Here is a 21,553-nt window from a genome sequence, read left to right as displayed (position 1 = left end):
CCAGACCAATGCCTTTTCTCTAAATTTGCAAATGAATCAATCAGAAAAACGTTTCACTATAGAGAGATTGTTTATTTTCTCATCTCTAATATACGTATCTATTCTAGGAAGTATGGCATATAACTTACTAATGTAGTTCAATTACATAACTTTTAAATATGCTTTGTGTCCAAATTCTTTGCATTTTTAAAATTTGTGTCTTTGAGTTAAAGGGTAACATTAGTTTCAAGTAAACATTATTTCTGACCATTAGATGACTTGTATCTTGAACATTCACCAGTTTTCTCCTCTGTAAGCTCTTTCTCTAAATTTGAAATTGACTTGTAGCTGGTGGGAGATTGGCTACTATAAAGTTTCCCATACACAGCACAACACACAGGGATGGATTCATTTTTCACACAGAGAGTAGCACCAGTAGCATGTATGACATTATTCAAGAGAGTGGTATAGATGTTTATTAATTTCTAGGGTGAGGTAAAAGACTTATCAGAAAGCTCAGCACAATCTTTCTGTGTCTTGCTTCGATTGTTTTCTCACTCTGCTCCTCATTCCTCCTTTTCCCCTCTCCACAGGGTATTATAGGCTGTGTAAACTGATACCCGACTGTACTGGTAGTCTCTCTTCTCTTGAGCTAGTTAGAATTGAACCTGTTTTTTAAGAGAGGATGACAAGTTCTGGAAGCAGGGGTAAGGGAAGACATCTTTCATAAGAGGAAAAAATAGCAGAATTCACTGATAAGATATATTATAAAGTTTGTTATGTGTGCATGTACTATTGATTTAGGCAACATTTCTTGAAAGTACAGTTCCTTCTTAAGTAAAAAAAAAAGAACACCCTTGCTTACAGTCAGAGACAACAAACAAGTACACTAGTCGTGCTGCCTGCTAGGACATGTTTATATTCGTATCCATTCTAGAAATTACTTTGAGAGATAAATAAATCATCAGCAGATATGTCTACTAGTTTGGTACCATGTACCATGAGTTTATGCTGTTTGGCTCCGTTAGATATGATTGCATTTATTTTTTCAAATTCTGAATGTAAATAAAAGTTTGCCCACATCAAACAAATATATTGAAAATGATAAGGATTTGAAACAAAAATGCATTAAAAAAGTGAAGATTAACCATTTTTTTTCATGAAGCTGAAAACTCATATTTCTCGGTAACCTGTCATTTACTGCCTTGTTTGATATATGAAATATTGGCATTTATAGTACATCTGCCAATTACAATGATTATCCCATCAATGTAAAACATATTATAAAGAGCAGATGTTCATTTTATATTTTTGTCTAGAAGTAAATTATATGTCTTACAGGTTAGATACGGTGCTGAAAACTCTATAATAAAGACATTTAGTGTAGACATTATATTTTAGAAATAGTGGAATAGCCCCTAGGTATCATTATCTTTATCATACCCAATCAAGAATTTTTGATATGCATATAATGGAGGATTATGCAAATTTGTACAGAGTTCTTGGTACAGAATGATATTTATTTATGATACAAAACATAATCAGATCCAGGTTCCTGAGAACAGCCACTTTTATATGTACCAGCCGTATTAATCCCAAATTTGTGTTTCTAAGAAGCCTCAGGCCAAGACTATGGAACCTGATGTATTATTACCATAAATGCTAATAGAATAAAATTTGCTATTACACTACCGGGCATCATTCATCATTCACAATAGTCCACCAAACATATACTTCTGTGTTGATTGTTTACTTGTGAAACACACATATATCATTGACTAAAGAGCACAGGGGTTTGGTTAGTGCCCATTTCGGTCCCTTTTTAGTTCCATATGAAAAAATGAAATCTGTACAAAGACATATGGTGGACGCAATAAGCTTTGCTGAATTACATTTTAAGCTTCATCATTATGTCAGTTATGTGGTATACAACTGTGTTGAAAAGTATCAGTTGATACAAAAAATTTTAATATTTTAATATTCTGAACAAGCAATGTAAACTATGTATGGTGTTATCTGCAAAGTGTACTATTTAACATGTAGGGCTTGGATTACCTTAGAATCCAGTTAGAACTACATGGGAATTTATATGGCATTTTTATAACTCTCATCTCCGCTAATGGCAGAGAAAGGGTTTCAGCTTCACATGCATGCATAGCAGCTACCACCTATTAAATCCCTCAAAAGAACCAAATATTTTGCACATTCTCAAATCCAAGTAAAATTTCTTCTAAACATTTCAAAAGTTTAAGATAGAACCATAAAACAAGTTGAACATGATGGAGCAGTTATCAAAATAAGAATGAAGCAATCTGTTTGGCCAGTTAGAGGTATACATTATATATTACATATATTCTCTCTTTTTAGTGGGTATAGCTTTTTCCTCTTATATTTCTACTGATTCTTTTAAGAAATAATAGGTTATGAAAGCTCAGCTGTAATCTAAACTATAGCAAAAATATAATATCCTTAATTAGTAAGGAAAAAAGTATCTTATCAATAATGATATATCCAGAGATCATTACGGATCTTCTTTCGAAATGAAGGATTGGCAATCAAGTCGTTAATAAGATGGTCTGCTTAAGAAAAGAATTGTATTTATGTCTTGTTAAAGCTTGGGCTGTTACAGAGGGGTGTCCCCAGTTTAAGAACCCTTCCGTTACCCAAAACAAAGATCCTCTGCGTAGTGGGCAATGCAAAATACTTCAACGATCAGCTAAGTGTATTGGATAGGCAACCACTTTAAATATCGATAAAGCATGCATCCTATGAAAATTGATGCATTCCTGTCTTCGTAAAAAGACATTGTTAGAGGTAATGCGGTACAGTTACAGCAAGTATCTCAACAGTGACTCACACTACCCCCTCTATACTTTCCCTACACACTGCATATGCTAAGCATTCAGAGCACTGCAGAGGCTGCTGTAATCACAGGACTCTATTTTCAAGCACGTCCAACAACTTGAATGCCAATTTACTATAGAATCTCTTTTAGAGTAATATATATATATATATATATACATATATATATATGTATATATATATGTATATATATATATATATATGTGTACACATAGTCCATAATCCGCAATGATTTCCAGACAAAGCATTATTTTATCACTATATCTCATGTTATATTTCTTACATTGCATTGATATATGTATCAACTATCTATATACATTTCAGTGCTCTTTAGACACCATTATATTCTGCTCACTGCAGAAACAAAATGTCTTCCGTGGATGAAAGGATTTACAATGGGCAAAATGCAAGCCAAGCCTTTCCAAGTCCCTGTGAAAATCACAGCATTAAAATAATTACATCAGTCTATACATAATGTTTCTGTACATTACCAACACTTGAGATTGTGTTGTAGGGATAGTGCAACGTGGGGAAATGCCTTTGACGTGTGTTCTCAGCTAGCCTTCAACAAATGCTGTCTGTTTTTGTACATTGTGCCAGGAAGATTAAATTAAGACATTCAGTATATATTGACTTTTCTAATTCTGCGTCTGTCCCCACAAAGGTCTATTTGAGTAAGTCAACGTAGAGTGACTCGTAAACTATGACCATGAAAGGTCTATCTGATGGTCAACCTCCTTGGAACCTCGTCAAATACTGCATCTCTACTGGAGCAATCAGATTGCAATGCATATTTGCCTTTGGTTCTTTTTTTCCTCCTAAAGTTAGAAGACTGAATTAGAAATCGTAACATAATGTTTCAACGGGAAGTGACATTTATGAGGACAAAAAATGTCTGTAGCTACCACAATGGACAGAAAACAGCAGCATCTGTAAGACTTTAGATGACAACTTCCAAGATTCCGCGCCTCTTGAAGAGGATGGTTAAGGTAGTCTTTTAGGTTTTCCAGTATGTGGCAATAAAAACTAGATATTAAATCCATGATACACCACAGATCCACAAAATGTAGCATTTTTTTGTTTCTTCATTTGCTTCATTGAGAACCAAGTCACTTTTTTGTCTTCAATACTTTTTCTTGCTGGAGAGAGATTTTGCTATAAGCATTTTCTTCTTACGAGTCTGGTTAACATTGATAACAAAACAGCACAGAAAATGTCTTCTGCTCGTTTTCCCTTAAATCTTCCATGTAAATCATTGAAGAATTTAGAAATATTTTACATAGTCAAAAGTTTCGTATTGAATATCAATCTCCTTTAAAGTATTAAGAAACTACTTAATAGAAAATAGAAGAAACAAACATGTTAAGAAGGAAAGAAAAATTTCTAAATAAACGCAAGAAAGTAAAGTATAAAAGATGGATATATGATATGACTACATTGTATATTTCTGTGGTCTACAAAACCAAGGAAACGAAAATGAAATAACCTCTTAAAGTGGTTGTCCACTACTTAGCATCAATCTATTAATGGGCCCAGGGAGGTTAAGAAAAAAATGTAAGGAAACTTTGATGCTTCCAAGATTGCCGTTGCTCCTCTATACTCAGCACTACATCCACTGCCGGTCTCCTGGCATCAACAGTCGATGGAGGCATCACATGATTGCTACAACCAATAAGCTTTGGCTGATTGACTGCAGCATTCACATTTTGTCTGGGCCTGTTTCTTCTGCTCAGATAAAATGTGAATGCTGATTGGCTTGGCTGCTGTGATGAGTTCGGAGGAGCGACATCAGTCCAGGAAATGAGTTTTTCTGTTTTTACACTTACCATATTTTTTTGGCACCTCCCTGGACCTAATGATAAGAAGTTCTCTAGTAGTGGACAAGCCTTAAATGGTACTTGAGCAGTAAGGTTCCGCAAAATGGGAAGTAAAAGCTCACATTTTAAACTCTGCAATATAATGTCTCTAGTTTAACAGGTAAGACGGTCAAACTATGATGTCTGTATGGCAAGTTTCATAGTAAAGAGATGTTTAGAGCTTCCAAACAGTTTGCCTTTCGTGGCACTTTTAGCAGGGTGACGTTGATATGTGTATGTGGTCTGGGTACTTGATTGCAGGCGGATAGTTCTGAGTCATCTGGATTGAGACATCGCTAGAGATTTCCGATGGGCTGCGGCCACGATGCCATATTTCGGGGTGTAGAAACTGACCTGAGTAGTCTGAGCAGTCGCTGAGACGAGGACGGTAGAAGGCAGGATGGGGACGATACATCTCCTCTTCTGCATAACGTTTTGTGAATAAATACACTGACATAACACCAGCTCCCTTCATAACATAAGTGAGAAAACAGAAGTAATAACATCAATGTATGACATTATACTTTTCTAAAAGATGCACAGGTTTATTTGAGACAATTTTCTGCAATGTTTTATTAGAGGTCAGGGCTCCATTATGCTTCTACTATGGAGAAAACAGACTCATTTTAAAAAGGGAGTCATGATTATTCTCCATAGTCATGATTAGAAGGTTAGCATCTTGCTCTTGTTGATGTGTGTAGGGTTTTATGGGCGGAAATGCCATTAGTGCAACCTGTGCAGCTACACAAGGGCCCAAGAGTTAAGGGGGCCACTACTAACTGCAGAGCAGGTGGAATTGTGCATCGTGATTCGTCAGGGGCTCATACACTGATCTTGCACATGGATCCTTTTTTGTCCGTGTCCATCCCTGGTGTGGGATTGACAACTGATTTGTACTCCTCGTGGCAACCCAAGGCTGATGAAATTCCTTTACTATAAAGGAAAATATGGCACGATACCTTCATTTAGTTCATCATTGTTAATGCCAATAGTTTATCAGAAAAATTTTTAAATTTGAAAGTCCTCATTGGTTAATACCTTTCATTGGCTAACTGACAAGATGGTAACAAATTGAATGCTTTCAAGACTCCTCAGGTCTATTCATCAGGCATAGAATAACATGCAATCTGAAGAGTCACATATTTATACAGAGCAGGGCACAAGAATAATGCAATAGGTCAGACAAGTGAAGTGAAGCAGGACTATCGTTATGGTAGAGGGAGAAGCAGTAGTGACCATAAATAATGGAACAGTTCATAGATAGGGAGTGTGAAAGTTTTATTGTTCTATGATTGAGATCTGGTCCATGGTTGCGATACCCCCATAAGTTCCGAGGAGCACATTCCTTAGCAGAAAGACATAAATCCATGCAACACATTCATTCCTGCACTGAGTATATCTAAGGTTGTCATAAGTTTCAGAGCAGGAATGAATGTGTCGCATAGATTTATGTCTTTCTACATCTACTAAGGAATGTGCTCCTCAGTATAAACTATTGATCATCTCAGTTAATTGGCACAAACCAGAGGCACCATATGGCATAACATGGAAAGAATGAGACCCTATAGACCCACTATCTGTAGGGACTCCAATGGTTTTGAATGGTCACAATGGTCTCATGCACACAGCTCTACAATGTGCATGATGCCTAATATTGTTGATCAGATGTACACAGTTTAAAAATTTACAACTCATAAGATACTTAATGATATTGTGTTTGTGATGTAAAGTATATGGGTAGTAGAATCTAATCTCTGTATACTAGGTAGATGGGTAGACGTAGTATTCCCTCACTATGCACTTTAGTAACTATTTGTTAAATGGAATCAATCACCTTGATTTTGCCATCTAATCTGAGAGCAGCATAATGTAGAGACAGATACCCTTATTCCAGTGATTTGTAACTTACTGGGCAACGTGCTGTAATTTTTATAAAACCATTGTTTTATCTGCTGCAAATTATGACTAGAGGACAGGTAATGCTCCTCCAACATAGTCCTCCATATACATGAGCTCTATATAACCCTGTCTCCACCACTGATTGGCAGATTTCTGCCTATGCAGAGTGTACTCAGTAAGCTTCCAATCAGTGGTGTGGGCAGGGTTATTCAGAGCTCAGCATTCATAGCACTGCTAGATCTGCAGTAGAGAAAACACTGATTTAATCAAAACAGCCCAGTAAATGATACATCAGTTTAATCAGGGTCTCCGGTGCTACAGGTGGGGCACCAAAAACCTGTTGCCAGATTCCCTTCAATACATGTTGTATCAGTTTTAAGCATTTGTCTTTAATAAAATAATGATGACAAACCTCTTTAAGAAGGAACGAGGAGGCTGCAAATGCAAAAGACCACCCGTATCGGTAATGGAAGTACTGTTCAGAGCTACTGGGTCTGTTCATAACTTCATCATTGATACTGGAGATGTAAAGAACCAAACCTACAATAAGGGAAAGGCCTGTAATATAATCAGGACATCGTTATCATTAGTAGTCAGAATAATTTTCATTTACTAATCATTCAAAGCATATAACCCCAAACAGATTAGCGAAAAGTTGACCAAACCCGCCAATTTAATTTTCAATTCAATACACATGTATAGGTAATGTTAGTAAAAAAACTGATAAGAGGAGAGGAAAATATTCATATATATATATATACAGTACAGACCAAAAGTTTGGACACACCTTCTCATTTAAAGATTTTTCTGTATTTTCATGACTATGAAAATTGTACATTATGAAAAAGTCTCGCACTCAACTTAAGTGTCAATTTTGTAGATTTATTAGTAGCACTAGAAGTGGCACTGGAAACGTTTCAGTCCATAGGAACTTTCATCAGTCACTACAACATCAAAGAAAATAAATTCGAATGTGGAATACATACAACCAAAGGAATAAAGCAAAACAAAGTATATACAAAATATCAAAAGAATTGTTGCCTATTAGTCTGTGGCAACAATTCCTTTATACTGTATATGCATATGTACAGCATGAGGAAATGCCCATATACGCCCATTTTCCTTATGCTATACATATGCTCAACTTTACCCTAGATAATGGTCAGTTTTTTACCTATTATTCCACAGTCTCCTCTCTACACCCCTCTCATTTAACATACCATATTATACGGCGGTATCTGTTTGTAAGTACATTCATTCCTTTATCCGTTTCTCCCTATTATCCACTGATAGCCATATAATCCTGATTCCTTCTCACGCCACATTAGGCATAACACGTGATCCGCTTTCCGATAAAGGAATTGTTGCCACAGACTAATAGGCACAGCACGGTACGTGTTCTATTCTTCTTCTTCTGTTTTCGGATAAACTCCTGTTGTATATCACACAGCACATTTAGCGAGGCTATTTAGTACGGCATCACTGCCACATCTTAGCGAATGCGTGAAATATATCTACTGGCTTATATTTTGTTCTTTTGATATTTTGTATATACTTTGTTTTGCTTTATTCCTTTGGTTGTATGTATACCACATTCGAATTTATTTTCTTTAATGTTGAAGTGACTGATGAAAGTCCCTATGGACTGAAACGTTTCCAGTGCTACTTCTAGTGCTACTAATAAATCTACAAAATTGACACTTAAGTTGAGTGCGAGACTTTTTCATAATTTACTTGATGGTTTGGGTACCTAGTCTCTGCACCAGACTATAGCAGTGCACACGGTGTTTATTTCCATATGAAAATTGTACTTTCACACTGAAGGAATCAAAACTATGAATTCTGCACAACACAACCTCATAATTGTATGATACAATATTGTTCTGCTCCAGGAAGACATCCAGGCCTCTCTTGAACCCCTCGACTGAGTTCGCCATCACCACCTCCTCAGGCAAGCAATTCCAGATTCTCACTGCCCTAACAGTAAAGAATCCTCTTCTATGTTGGTGGAAAAACCTTCTCTCCTCCAGACGCAAAATAGTAACATAACATAGTTATAGTTAGTTAAGATGATCTCCTGGTACGTGTATTGGAACTGAATGAACCCAGTAAACATAAATGGTGTAAGTATTTATAAATTATATATACCTATGTAGCAGTCAGGAATCAGGGGACACACGATGAAGCGCCCACCCCGAAGGCTGTTTCGGCATTAGCCTTCATCACCCCCTGATCTTGATCTAATAAAGTTGGATATGTCATTTTGATACCATTAGGCTGTTTTTGGATTGTCTCCCTTTCGGTTCTTGTTTCAAACTCATGGTGCTTTATGACATACTAACTACTGTACCTTCACATATCTCACTGTTTTTAGATTTGAAATGACCACAAGCTTGTCATTGATGGTCAAACTCAAGATGTCATGCTATAGACCCTACTGCTGTAGACAAAATGACCCAGTCATCCTTCAGCTAGTGCTACCTAAGTTAATTAGACCAAGTTTGATGTCACGTGCCCCATTGTGCCCTAGTTTCACTCATTTGAAGATACCAAAACCCACAAAATGTTGTCACAATTCCGTTTGCACCTACATTTTTTGACTTTTCATAGTTTTTACGCAAGAATTCTGGCATGACAGCTTTGATGAATGGACTCCAATGTCTATGAAATTAGTATGAGTACAACATAATTTTAGATTTATTTACTAAATATTATATTATTAGTACAAGGCGATACCCTAACTGTTCTTTACAATTAGAGATGAGATACTGTAGTTAGTGAATTGTCTCATCTGTGAAATATTATTATAGAACTGTATTCACATCATCTCATACAATGGAACCTAAAACACTGCTTAGAATATAGACCTCTATTGAATTAAGTGGAGGAAAATTATTTGTCTAATACATTTTTTCCGTATTTACATAAGAACATGTTGGCACGGCGGTTAAACCACCGGATGGTCAGAAAACGTAAAACAATGGAAGAAATCAGAATATGTCCAAGTAATAGATGAGATCTCGCTATAAAGAAGTGTAAACATAAAGTTAGTACAATGGGCCTAAAGGCAATTACTCGAAAACCATCCCGCTACCATGAAGGCTTTTTACCATGAAAGTAGATGTCTGAATTTTTGTAGTGAAGGTTGTAACAATAACTTACCTGAGAGTATAAAGAAAATGCCAGACACAAATGCCAGAATTGTCCTCTGTGGTCGGATGTGCCCAATGTTGCTGATAACAAAGGCGGTAAACACAAGGAAAAGGCTGACCATGGGGAATGGCGTAGCACTGCGGATCGTCTCTGCATAAAAGGTAAAACACATCTGTAAACAGAGCAGAACTTTTGTTTTGTTTTTTTAAAGGAGCAGCACACCAGCAATTTTTTTGTTCCTATATGCTGTAATATAGACGTAACAAACTGTGGGGGTTTGTGATTGACTTGTGAACACCTGTTTTATGTCATGTGCCATTTCTGGGTAGACTGGCAGTAGTCTTCCTCTTCTAATAAACTTCTCTTTATGCAGACAACATTTCCCATGATTCTCCTGGCTTTTTAGGGGAGAGGAGCAAGTCTCATCATGTTGCACTTAAGTGATAAAAAGATCACCAAAACTGCTGTCCGTGATGCATGATGTAGAGTTTTAGTGTATCCTATGTAATGTATACTGCAGTTCCAGTGTTTCCTTTAGGATGTTTACAGTAGACTCTGTGTTTCCTGTGTGATGCACATACCTCAGTCTCTGTATCCCATGATATGTATATACATACAGTAAGTCTCATTGTATCCAAGCGTAACCCATGTAGCATATATATAGCAGTCTCAGTATATTGTCTGTGGTGTTTACAACTGTCTCAATTTATCCTATGTGATGTATATACAGCAGGATATACTGTGAATGCATAATGATATACTGAGACTGATGTATATACAGTAGTCAAGGTATCTTATGTGAGGTATATACAGCACTCACAGTGTATCGTATGTGACGTAAATGCAGCAGTCTCAGTATATTCTATGTGATGAATATACAGTGCCTACAAGTAGTATTCGACCCCCTGCAGATTTAGCAGGTTTACACATTTGGAATTAACTTGGCCTTGTGACATTTGGACTGTAGATCAGCCTGGAAGTGTGAAATGCACTGCAGCAAAAAAGAATGTTATTTCTTTGTTTATTTTTTTTTTAAATTGTGAAAAGTCTTTTCAGAGGGTCATTTATTATTCAACCCCTCAACCCACCAGAATTCTGTTTGGTTCCCCTAAAGTATTAAGACGTAGTTCAGGCACAAAGAACAATGAGCTTCACATGTTTGGATTAATTATCTCTTTTTCCAGCCTTTTCTGACTATTTAAGACCCTCCCCAAACTTGTGAGCAGCACTCATACATGGTCAACATGTGAAAGACAAAGGAGCATTCCAAGGCCATCAGAGACAAGATCGTGGAGGGTCACAAGGCTGGCAAGGGGTACAAAACCCTTTCCAAGGAGTTGGGCCTACCTGTCTCCACTGTTGGGAGCATCATCCGGAAGTGGAAGGCTTATGGATCTACTGTTAGCCTTCCACGGCCTGGACAGCCTTTGAAAGTTTCCTCCCGTGCCGAGGCCAGGCTTGTCCGAAGAGTCAAGGCTAACCCAAGGACAACAAGGAAGGAGCTCCGGGAAGATCTCATGGCAGTGGGGACATTGGTTTCAGTCAATACCATAAGTAATGTACTCCACCGCAATGGTCTCCGTTCCAGACGAGCCCGTAAGGTACATTTACTTTCAAAGCGTCATGTCAAGGCTCGTCTACAGTTTGCTCATGATCACTTGGAGGACTCTGAGACTGACTGGTTCAAGATTCTCTGGTCTGATGAGACCAAGATCGAGATCTTTGGTGCCAACCACACACGTGATGTTTGGAGACTGGATGGCACTGCATATGACCCCAAGAATACCATCCCTACAGTCAAGCATGGTGGTGGCAGCATCATGCTGTGGGGCTGTTTCTCAGCCAAGGGGCCTGGCCATCTGGTCCGCAACCATGGGAAGATGGATAGCACGGCCTACCTGGAGATTTTGGCCAAGAACCTCCGCTCCTCCATCAAGGATCTTAAGATGGGTCGTCATTTCATCTTCCAACAAGACAACGACCCTGTATATACTTTATGTGAGGTATATACAGCACTCACAGTGTATCTTATGTGATGTAAATGCAGCAGTCTTAGTATATTCTATGTGATGAATGTACATTAGTTTCCTTGTATCCCATGTGATGATATACAGCAGTCTCAATGTATCTTATGTGAGGTATATACAGCACTCACAGCATATCTTATGTGATGTAAATGCAGCAGTCTTAGTATATTTTATGTGATGAATATACATTAGTTTCTGTGTATCCCATGTGGCGATATACAGCAGTCTCCTCAGTGATTCGTATGTGATGTATACAGCAGTCTTTAAGTATCCTATGTGATGTATATAGAGCAGTATCAGTTTATCTATGTGATATATACAGCAGTCTAAGTGTATCTTATGTAATGTGTGGACCAGAGATAGTGGCCTTTTTATTTAAATGTGCCAAATAAATAAATGTTCATGTTTTTTTTTTTTACCAAAGGGATAGTGGTCTTAGGATTATCTGTTGACACATCCTTAGGCTGTTCTGCATTATTAGCCTCTGAGCAGCTTTTCCCTGAGTAAAGACCTTAAGAATTTTCATATTGAGCAAATTAAATAAAAAGTCCAGAATTAAATAAATTGCTGCTGATGGAAAATTTTATGTTACAAAAAATATTTGCTGGAGTTCTACTTTATCACATTCAAGATTTTGTTAAAAACAAATGGTTACACTTACATTTCAACAAGACTCCAATAGTCAAAGTTGAGAATACGTAAAGGCAATGTAAATATCCGTGTGTCAGCTTTCTCTTTCTTCCACAAGAAATCAATACACATGACAACATTGCTCAAGACTGAGATAACCTAGTTATAGAGACATGTAGTACTGTCATCAGTTTACAGGGCTCTACCACTTACAACAGATATCTGTGAGCTCTGGGAAATATTTATAGTCTCCAAAATTTTGTTTATTTTAGCTTCCGATGGAATACAGAAGATCAGACTGCATTCGAAATATACAGTACCCTAAATCAATAATGCTATATACGGTAATCATTGGCAATGATATACATACCATAGAGATACACTATGTGACTGCTTTGAGGCCTTCATCAAACTTCGTAAATCATAAAACTGTATGATTATCAAAAAATGAGATGGAAAATTGGCCCAAGAATCACGGGAAGTAAACACAAGATTCTTCTGTCTTAGATGGTAAAACCTTTCATTATTGTGGGTGTTTACTTTTATATTTTCATCTTCAGTTCGAAAAGATAATCCAATTCTTACAAAGGTGCAGAATATTTTTGAATCTTCATTTAAAAAATTATTAAATAAAAATGAAAAAAAAAAATGTTGGACTATCATAACCCTAGGTAATTGGTTTTCAGATTAATGGACTTTTTATCATATATACATGTTGTTTGCTGAGAAAACTGATAGTCCAGCTTTTGAGGATTTCTTCAATAAACATTCAGCTTTATTCAAACCATATCAAAATCAACATGAAGCACGTCACGATTCCATCCCTCAATGTGTCTGGAACACGATGATTGACAGCTCAGCAGTCCAATCTGAGACTAGAGGTGCTGAGCTCTCGTTACGTGTTCCCTGTTCCCATGATTAGTTAGCTAATTAACTTGACTGGCAGTCTGAGATAGATGCCAGCCATTGCTTCAATTAAGTGTGGTTTGTTTCATGTCTTGTACTTTGTTTTTGATCTACCACAGCTTGAGCTTGGACCTCATTCTGACCATCCATTTTCCTAGCTCCTTTGCTCTGATCTGCTATCTTTCTGGTATTTTGACTTCGGACCATTAACTGACTACTCCTTTGTCTCTTCCCTCTGTTTATGTCATATTCTCCTGACACTTGACTTTGGACTGCATGACTACCATGACTGATGGCTTGTCCGTGAGTAGTGACTCAGTATCACAAAGCCTGTGTGCATGGTCGAACCCAGTGGTCCCCAACTCCAGGTCTCGAGGGCCGCCAACAGTGCAGGTTTTCAGGATTTCCTTAGTATTGCACAGGGGTTGGAATCATCACCTGTGCAGATGATCACATTACCACCGATGCAATACTAAAGAAATCCTGAAAACCTGCACTGTTGGCGGCCCTCGAGGCCTGGCGTTGGGGACCCCTGGTCTAACCAAATACAGATAGGAAACTGATAAAATTGAGTAATTTTTTTATTACATGATTTTCAACAAATACATATTTAGGAAAACTGCTTAGAAATGCAAAACATGAAGGGAATCTGCCACCCAATTTGAAAACATCATAATGTGTGGGAACAGACCATAATTCCTGCAATGGCTTACTGGGCTGCTTGCTGTAGTTTTGGTAAAATAAGTGTTTTATCATAAAAAGATTATCACTAAAGGAATGGTAAACCTTTCTGACATCTAGTCCCCATATTTATGAGCTCTGCATATTTCTGCCTCCATCATGGAGCGTCAGATTTCTGCCTATGAACAGTGTGCACAGATATCTGCCAATCAGTGGTGTAGGCGAGGTTATACACTGTTAGGGCTAGCGGAACGCACCAAATGATAAGACGGATAGAGTATGGTGCGTTCGCAGCCCAGGGTCCACCGTGCAGAGATGGAACCTGCTGCCAAGTAATGACGGACTATATGGCGGTACTCATAAGTATACACACGTGGGTTAAACTTCACCCAGCGTGAAGGAAGCGATCCTGTTGCATCACAGGATCGCGGTACCGCACATAGAGGGCGAGCAAGTAGTCAGCGAACTCAACCCCAACTAGGATTGAAGTCCGATTAGACCCTTGCTGGCACAACACCGCAACTGGGTGTGTAAGAAAGCTAAATAACTATATTAGGGCACAAGAGTGCATGCGGTGCACTGACGAACGCCACTAACCACCCAGGCTTGGGTAAGGAAAGCACAGAGGAAGAGCACGGCGCCGTACTGGCGGTCACAGCAACTGGACACTGTAATGTGTGATAAGTGCTGTAGGCTAAGTCGGGCGCTAGATAGCAACCATACACCTTCCGCGAACAGACATTCAATAGGGAAGGGGTATCCAAGGACGGCTTGCAGTCACAACAAACACACGTAAGCAAATGTACACTAGCGCATGGCCGTGTGGTCATGCGCAGTTTATATAGTTGCAGCACAGGAAGTGGCCACAGAAACTTTGCCCTTCCAAGACCTGCCAAGAGGACCAATGGAATGTGCTGCAGAGCCTGAGCACATGACCCTCGATCTCCAACGGGAGATCTTGCCCTGGGCATGTTCAGTGTGTGCAGACAAGGTCCCAGAGAAGTCTGCTCGCTGCTGAGCAGCACTGGCTTTAATGGCAGAAGCTGAAGAAGCAGCAGTAACTCTCTGTACAGAGTGAGACTGAGCAAGACGCTGGGACCGACGTCCCTGCTGAGCAGACTCCACTGCGGCTGGATAAGAATGGGAGACCGCAGCGGAGATGGCTCGAGATTCCCCCTGTGCAGAAGCGGGAACTCGAGACCTAACATTACCCCCACTCCTAGGGCCCCCCCCTCCTTGGGCCTCGCTACGCTCGAAGGCAGCAATGAGCTGTGGGGCCCGAATGTTTTCTGCAGGCTCCCATGACCTGTCCTCTGGGCCATAACCCTTCCAATCCACCAGATAGAACTTTTTGCCGCGTACCACCTTGCACCCCAAAATAGCGTTCACCTCGTAATCGTCCGTAGACGAACCCGATGTCCCGGCAGATGACTCGGAAAACCGGGACATGTATACGGTTTCAAGAGGGACACATGAAAGGTGTCGGTGATACCCAAGCGTGGAGGAAGAGCCAAACGGTAGACCACAGGATTAACCCGTTCGAGAACCTTGAAGGGACCCAAGTAGCGAGGAGCAAACTTAGTGGACTCAACTCGCAGCCTGATGTTACGGGCGGAGAGCCACACCAAGTCGCCAGGAGCAAAGGTCGGAGCGGGGCGCCGATGAACATCAGCGGAAAACCTCATTCTCTCCTTGGAGGTCCGAATGGCATCCTGCGTGCGGTCCCAAATGTCCCGTGCCTCCACAGCCCAGTCTGCCACCCTGGAGTCAGCAGAAGACACAGGCATGGGCACAGGAACACGCGGATGCTGGCCGTAATTTAGGAGGAATGGAGTCTGACCGGTGGAGTCGGCTACGGCATTGTTAAGTGCAAACTCTGCCCACGGTAGCAAGGATGCCCAGTCATCCTGCCTGGCAGAAACAAAATGTCGTAAATATGTGACCATGGTCTGGTTGGCCCTCTCTACCAACCCATTCGTCTCGGGATGATATGCCGAAGAGAGATTCAACTCAATACTGAGTAGATGACAAAGCTCTCTCCAGAATTGAGACGCAAACTGGAGACCCCGGTCACTAACAATTTTGTCTGGCATACCGTGTAGGCGAAAGATATGCTTGACGAACAAGACAGCCAACGCCCGTGCAGAAGGTAGCCGTGGAAGAGGCACCAAGTGCACCATTTTGGAAAAATGGTCGGTGATCACCCAGATAATGGTGCAGTTACGAGACTTGGGTAAGCCCACAACAAAGTCCATCCCGACCATCTCACAGGGCCTGTCCGCCACCGGCAGAGGATAAAGCAAACCAGCTGGCCGTTGCCGAGGAGTCTTGTTCTTGGCGCAAGAGACACACGCCCGAACATACTCTGTGACATCACGAGCCATATGCGGCCACCAGTATGTCCTCGCCAGTAACTCAGATGTCCTTTTGGTACCAAAATGTCCACCCACCCTGGACGAGTGTGCCCAAGAGAGAACCTCCGGTCGCAAACTGGATGGTACAAAAGTCTTGCCCGGAGGCACAGACTCTAGCGAAACCGGGGCCACAGTTCTCAAGCTCTCGGTGGGGACAATAAGCCGAGGCTCCTCCTCCTCCTCCGCAGATGACACAACGGAGCGAGAGAGAGCGTCGGCCCGAATGTTCTTCTCCCCAGAAAGAAAATGGAGGGTGAAATGAAACCGGGAGAAGAATAAGGACCATCTGGCCTGGCGAGAATTCAACCGCTGGGCTGTCTGCAGGTACACCAAATTTTTATGGTCTGTGAAGACTTGGAAGGGAAAACGTGCTCCCTCCAAGAGATGTCTCCACTCCGAGAAAGCCAACTTCATGGCTAGCAACTCCCTGTCCCTGATGGAATAATTCCTCTCTGCTGGTGAGAAGGTCTTGGAGAAAAAGAAGCAAGGATGCTTCCGACCTTGAGCATCCTTTTGGAAGAGGACTGCTCCAGCACCAACAGAAGAGGCATCCACCTCCATGATAAATGGCTTATCAACATCGGGGCGATGTAGGATGGGAGTGCTAGCGAAGTGTGACTTTATAGAGTTAAAGGCCTTGGAGACCTCCTCAGACCACAATTTGGGATTCGCCCCCTTCTTGGTGAGGGCAACCAAGGGAGCTACCAAAGTTGAGAAGTGCGGAATGAACTGGCGATAATAATTAATGAACCCCATAAAGCGCTGCACCGCTTTAAGAGAATGGGGTTCCTGCCAGTCCATCACAGCCTGTAGTTTGGCAGGATCCATAGCCAATCCCTGGGCAGAGATGATGTAGCCTAGGAAAGTTAAGGACTCCTGCTCAAACATACACTTCTCCAACTTGGCATAGAGGAAGTTTGCCCGTAGGAGGTCGAAGACTTTGCAAACATCTCTCCGGTGGGAGTCAATATCTGGAGAGTAGATGAGAATATCATCCAGATAGACTACGACCGAGGTGGAAAGCATATCCCGGAAGATATCGTTCACAAAGTCTTGGAAAATGGCTGGGGCATTACAGAGCCCGAAGGGCATCACCAGATATTCATAGTGCCCATCCCTGGTGTTAAAAGCCGTCTTCCATTCGTCCCCCTCACGGATGCGAATCAGGTTGTAAGCACCCCGCAGATCTAGTTTAGTAAATACCCTTGCTCTCCGAAGCCTATCGAAGAGCTCAGATATCAAGGGCAAAGGATACTTATTTTTAACGGTGATGGCGTTAAGACCCCTGTAGTCTATGCATGGACGTAGTTCCCCATTCTTCTTCTGCACGAAGAAGAACCCTGCCCCAGCAGGTGACACTGACTTCCTAATGAATCCTCTTGCCAGATTTTCCTGGACGTACTGTGACATGGCCTTCGTCTCCGGGAGAGATAGCGGATAGACTCGACCCCGGGGAGGCTCAGCACCAGGCAAGAGATCGATAGGACAGTCATAGGGGCGATGGGGCGGAAGGATCTCCGCCGCCTTTTTGGAGAACACGTCTGCATAAGACCAATACTGCTTGGGGAGAGAGGAAAGATCTGCGGGTACCTCTGTAGTAGCAACCTGAATGCACTCCCTCTGACACCTACCCCCACAAGATTCGCCCCATCCCAGGATTCTGCCAGAGGACCACTCGATATGAGGAGAGTGGTACCGTAGCCAAGGTATTCCCAACAGGACCTCATCAATTCCCTCAGGAATGACGAGCAGAGATATAATCTCCTGATGAGATGGCGACATGGACAGAGTAAAAGGGATGGTCTGGTGTGTTATCTGTGAGGGCAGTGTCGACCCATTCACCACTCGTACTGTTACTGGTTGAGCTAGCATAACCAGGGGTATTGCGTGACGTTGGGCGAAGGCAGAAGACATAAAATTGCCCTCCGCCCCAGAATCCACGCAGAGCTCTACCGAGTGGGAGAATGAGCCTATAGTAATTGTCCCCTTAAAGGACAATTTAGAGGCAAACGTCGCTGTGTCTAGTGTACCTCCACCTACTGCCACTAGACGCTGACGTTTCCTCGACAGCTGAGAACATCTGGTGGCTAGATGTCCTGACTGCTGGCAAACATGACAGACCTTGAGTGCGCAAGCGGTCCGGGACTTAGATCCCGCTTGTGACACTTCCCTGGCCTCATGTGACTCAGGAACCAGGACCGGAGATTCCAGAGGTTTGGCGAAGGTAGGAGCCAGCCTAAACCTCTGCCTACACTGGGCTCGCTCTAACCTCCGCTCGTTAAAACGGAGGTCAATTCGAGTGGAGACAGTTATTAACTACTCCAGTGTGGCAGGAATCTCCCTAGTGGCCAGAGTGTCCTTAACGTGGTCAGCCAGGCCCCTCCAAAACATGGGGATAAGAGCTTTATCCGACCAATCCAGCTCAGAAGCTAAAGTGCGGAATTGGACGGCAAAATGACTGACCAAGGACTCACCCTGAGTTAATGCCAGCAGTTGGAGCGCAGTATCATGGGTGAATTGAGGTCCTAAAAAGACCTGTTTCAAAGTGCTCAGAAACAGCGGAGCACTCTGCACCACATGATCGCCACGCTCCCACAGCGGCGTAGCCCATTCCAACGCCCTGTCCTACAAGAGAGACACTATAAATCCCACCTTAGCCCGCTCTGTGGGAAAACGTGCAGCCAGGAGCTCGAGGTGAATAGAGCACTGACTCACAAATCCCCTACAAAATTTGCTATCACCAGAAAATTTTTCTGGCAGCGGGAGGCGAGAAAATGTCGGAGCAGGGGTGGCAATGGACAGGGTTGCTGCAGCCACGCTAGCATCCTGTACAGCAACTGCGGTAACATCCACAGCTGAGGTTGCGCTCTCAAGAGCCGCCAACCTACCCTCCAGCTGCTGGATATACCGCAAGGATTGCTGTTTGTCCGTCATTACTAGCCAGACCCTGGCGCTAGTGTAATGTTAGGGCTAGCGGAACGCACCAAATAATGAGACAGATAGAGTATAGTGCGTTCGCAGCCCGGGGTCCACCGTGAAGAGATGGAACCTGCTGCCAAGTAATGAAGGACTATATGGCGGTACTCATAAGTATACACACGTGGGTTAAACTTCACCCAACGTGAAGGAAGCGATCCTGTTGCGTCACAGGACCGCGGTACCGCACATAGAGGGCAAGCAAGTAGTCAGCGAACTCAACCCCAACTAGGATTGAAGTCCGATTAGACCCTTGCTGGCACAACACCGCAACTGGGTGTGTAAGAAAGCTAAATAACTATATTAGGGCACAAGAGTGCATGCGGTGCCGCACTGACGAACGCCACTAACCACCCAGGCTTGGGTAAGGAAAGCACAGAGGAAGTGCACGGCACCGTACTGGCGGTCACAGCAACTGGACGCTGTAATGTGTGATAAGTGCTGTAGGATAAGTCGGGCGCTAGATAGCAACCATACACCTTCCGCGAACAGACATTCAATAGGGAAGGGGTATCCAAGGACGACTTGCACTCACAACAAACACACGTAAGCAAATGCACACTAGCGCATGGCCATTTTATATAGTTGCAGCACAGGAAGTGGCCACAGAAACTTTGCCCTTCCAAGACCTGCCAAGAGGACCAATGGAATGTGCTGCAGAGCCTGAGCACATGACCCTCGATCTCCAACGGGAGATCTTGCCCTGGGCATGCTCAGTGTGTGCAGACAAGGACTTAGTCCCAGAGAAGTCCGCTCGCTGCTGACCAGCACTGGCTTTAATGGCAGAAGCTGAAGAAGCAGCAGTAACTCTCTGTACAGAGTGAGACTGAGCAAGACGCTGGGACCGACGTCCCTGCTGAGCAGACTCCACTGCGGCTGGATAAGAATGGGAGACTGCAGCGGAGATGGCTCGAGATTCCCCCTGTGCAGAAGCGGGAACTCGAGACCTAACATACACAGCTCAGCTTTCATTCATTATTAGTGATGAGCGAATATACTCGTTACTTGAGATTTCTCGAGCATGCTCGGGGGTCCTCCAAGTATTTTTTTAGTGCTCGGAAATTTAGTTTTTCTTGCCGCAGCTGAATGATTTACATCCGTTAGCCAGCATAAGTACATCTGGGGGTTGCCTGGTTGCTAGGAGGCAGTGAAAATGTTTAAATCAATGGGAAAAGAGCTGAATGGGTGACAGTTAGGAAGCGGGGTAGAGGGAAGAGTGCCAGGGAGGCTAGTCCTGATCTGGAACACCCCAATAAGTTTGCTAAGTTGGCAGATGAGGGGGGTGCCAGTACAGGGGTAGCACTGCTGCAGCCAGGCATGTCCTCTGAAAGCCGGAGGAGTGACTGCTCCAGTAAGGAGGGAAATAGGAGAGCAGGGCAGGCTAGACAGGTGCTGGTAGTGGGCGACTCAATTATTAGGGGAACAGATAGGGCAATGTGTCACAAAGACAGGGATCGTCGAACGGTGTGCTGCCTACCTGGCGCTCGAGTCCGACACATCGCTGATTGGGTGGACAGATTATTGGGAGGGGCTGGTGAGGACCCAGCGGTCATGGTGCACATTGGCACTAATGACAAAGTTAGAGGTAGGTGGAAGGTCCTTAAAGATGATTTCAGGGAATTAGGCTGCAAGCTGAAAGCAAGGACCTCCAACGTGGTATTTTCCGAAATACTGCCGGTACCACGTGCCACGCCAGAGAGGCAACGGGAGATTAGGGAGGTTAATAAGTGGCTCAAGAATTGGTGTAGGAAAGAGGGGTTTGGGTTCCTGCAGAACTGGGCCGACTTCTCAGTTGGCTACAGGCTCTACGCTAGGGACGGGCTGCACCTCAATGGGGAGGGTGCAGCTGTGCTGGGGGAGAGAATGGCTAGAAGGTTGGAGGAGTGTTTAAACTAGGAATTGGGGGGGAGGGTATTCATTTTATAGGAGGGGAAGATAGTGCAGACAGAGACCTGGGCACAAATAAGGAAGTTGGGGGTGGCGGTGGCATGGGGGGTGGGGTCAGAACAGTTAATAATTTAAGAAATAGAAGTACAGAGAGGAACATAAAGTGCATGTATGCTAATGCCAGAAGCCTCGCCAACAAAATGGACGAATTAGATCTAATGTTGTTGGAGCATAATTATGACATGGTGGGGATATCTGAGACATGGCTGGATGAGAGCCATGA

General features: G+C 42.5%; 1 protein-coding gene across 1 annotated transcript; it reads right to left on the bottom strand.

The window, feature by feature from the left end:
* Positions 1–439: 439 nt before the first annotated feature.
* Positions 440–9,893, bottom strand: CACNG7 (calcium voltage-gated channel auxiliary subunit gamma 7). Its single transcript, XM_069740893.1, has 3 exons — positions 9,759–9,893; positions 7,009–7,154; positions 440–5,166 (listed from the first exon to the last, which is right to left on the bottom strand). Exons 1-3 carry the CDS (start codon positions 9,868–9,870, stop codon positions 4,909–4,911), a joined length of 516 nt encoding a protein of 171 aa, XP_069596994.1. The 5' UTR covers positions 9,871–9,893; the 3' UTR covers positions 440–4,908.
* Positions 9,894–21,553: the final 11,660 nt, after the last annotated feature.

Source organism: Ranitomeya imitator, chromosome 10 (assembly GCF_032444005.1).
Source record: "Ranitomeya imitator isolate aRanImi1 chromosome 10, aRanImi1.pri, whole genome shotgun sequence".
NCBI classification, from domain to species: domain Eukaryota; kingdom Metazoa; phylum Chordata; class Amphibia; order Anura; family Dendrobatidae; genus Ranitomeya; species Ranitomeya imitator.
The sequence above is the reverse complement of the archived record's forward strand: the minus strand, read 5'-3'. Positions and strand labels throughout refer to the sequence as shown.

Excerpts from the sequence above, each read along its gene's own strand:
- CACNG7 (XM_069740893.1), bottom strand. The coding sequence starts at position 9,870 with ATGGTCAGCCTTTTCCTTGTGTTTACCGCCTTTGTTATCAGCAACATT. Across the intron at positions 7,155-9,758 it reads CATTTTCTTTATACTCTCAG|GCCTTTCCCTTATTGTAGGT; the intron begins GTAAGTTATTGT and ends ATTATATTACAG. Across the intron at positions 5,167-7,008 it reads CCTCGTTCCTTCTTAAAGAG|GGAGCTGGTGTTATGTCAGT; the intron begins GTTTGTCATCAT and ends TATGTTATGAAG.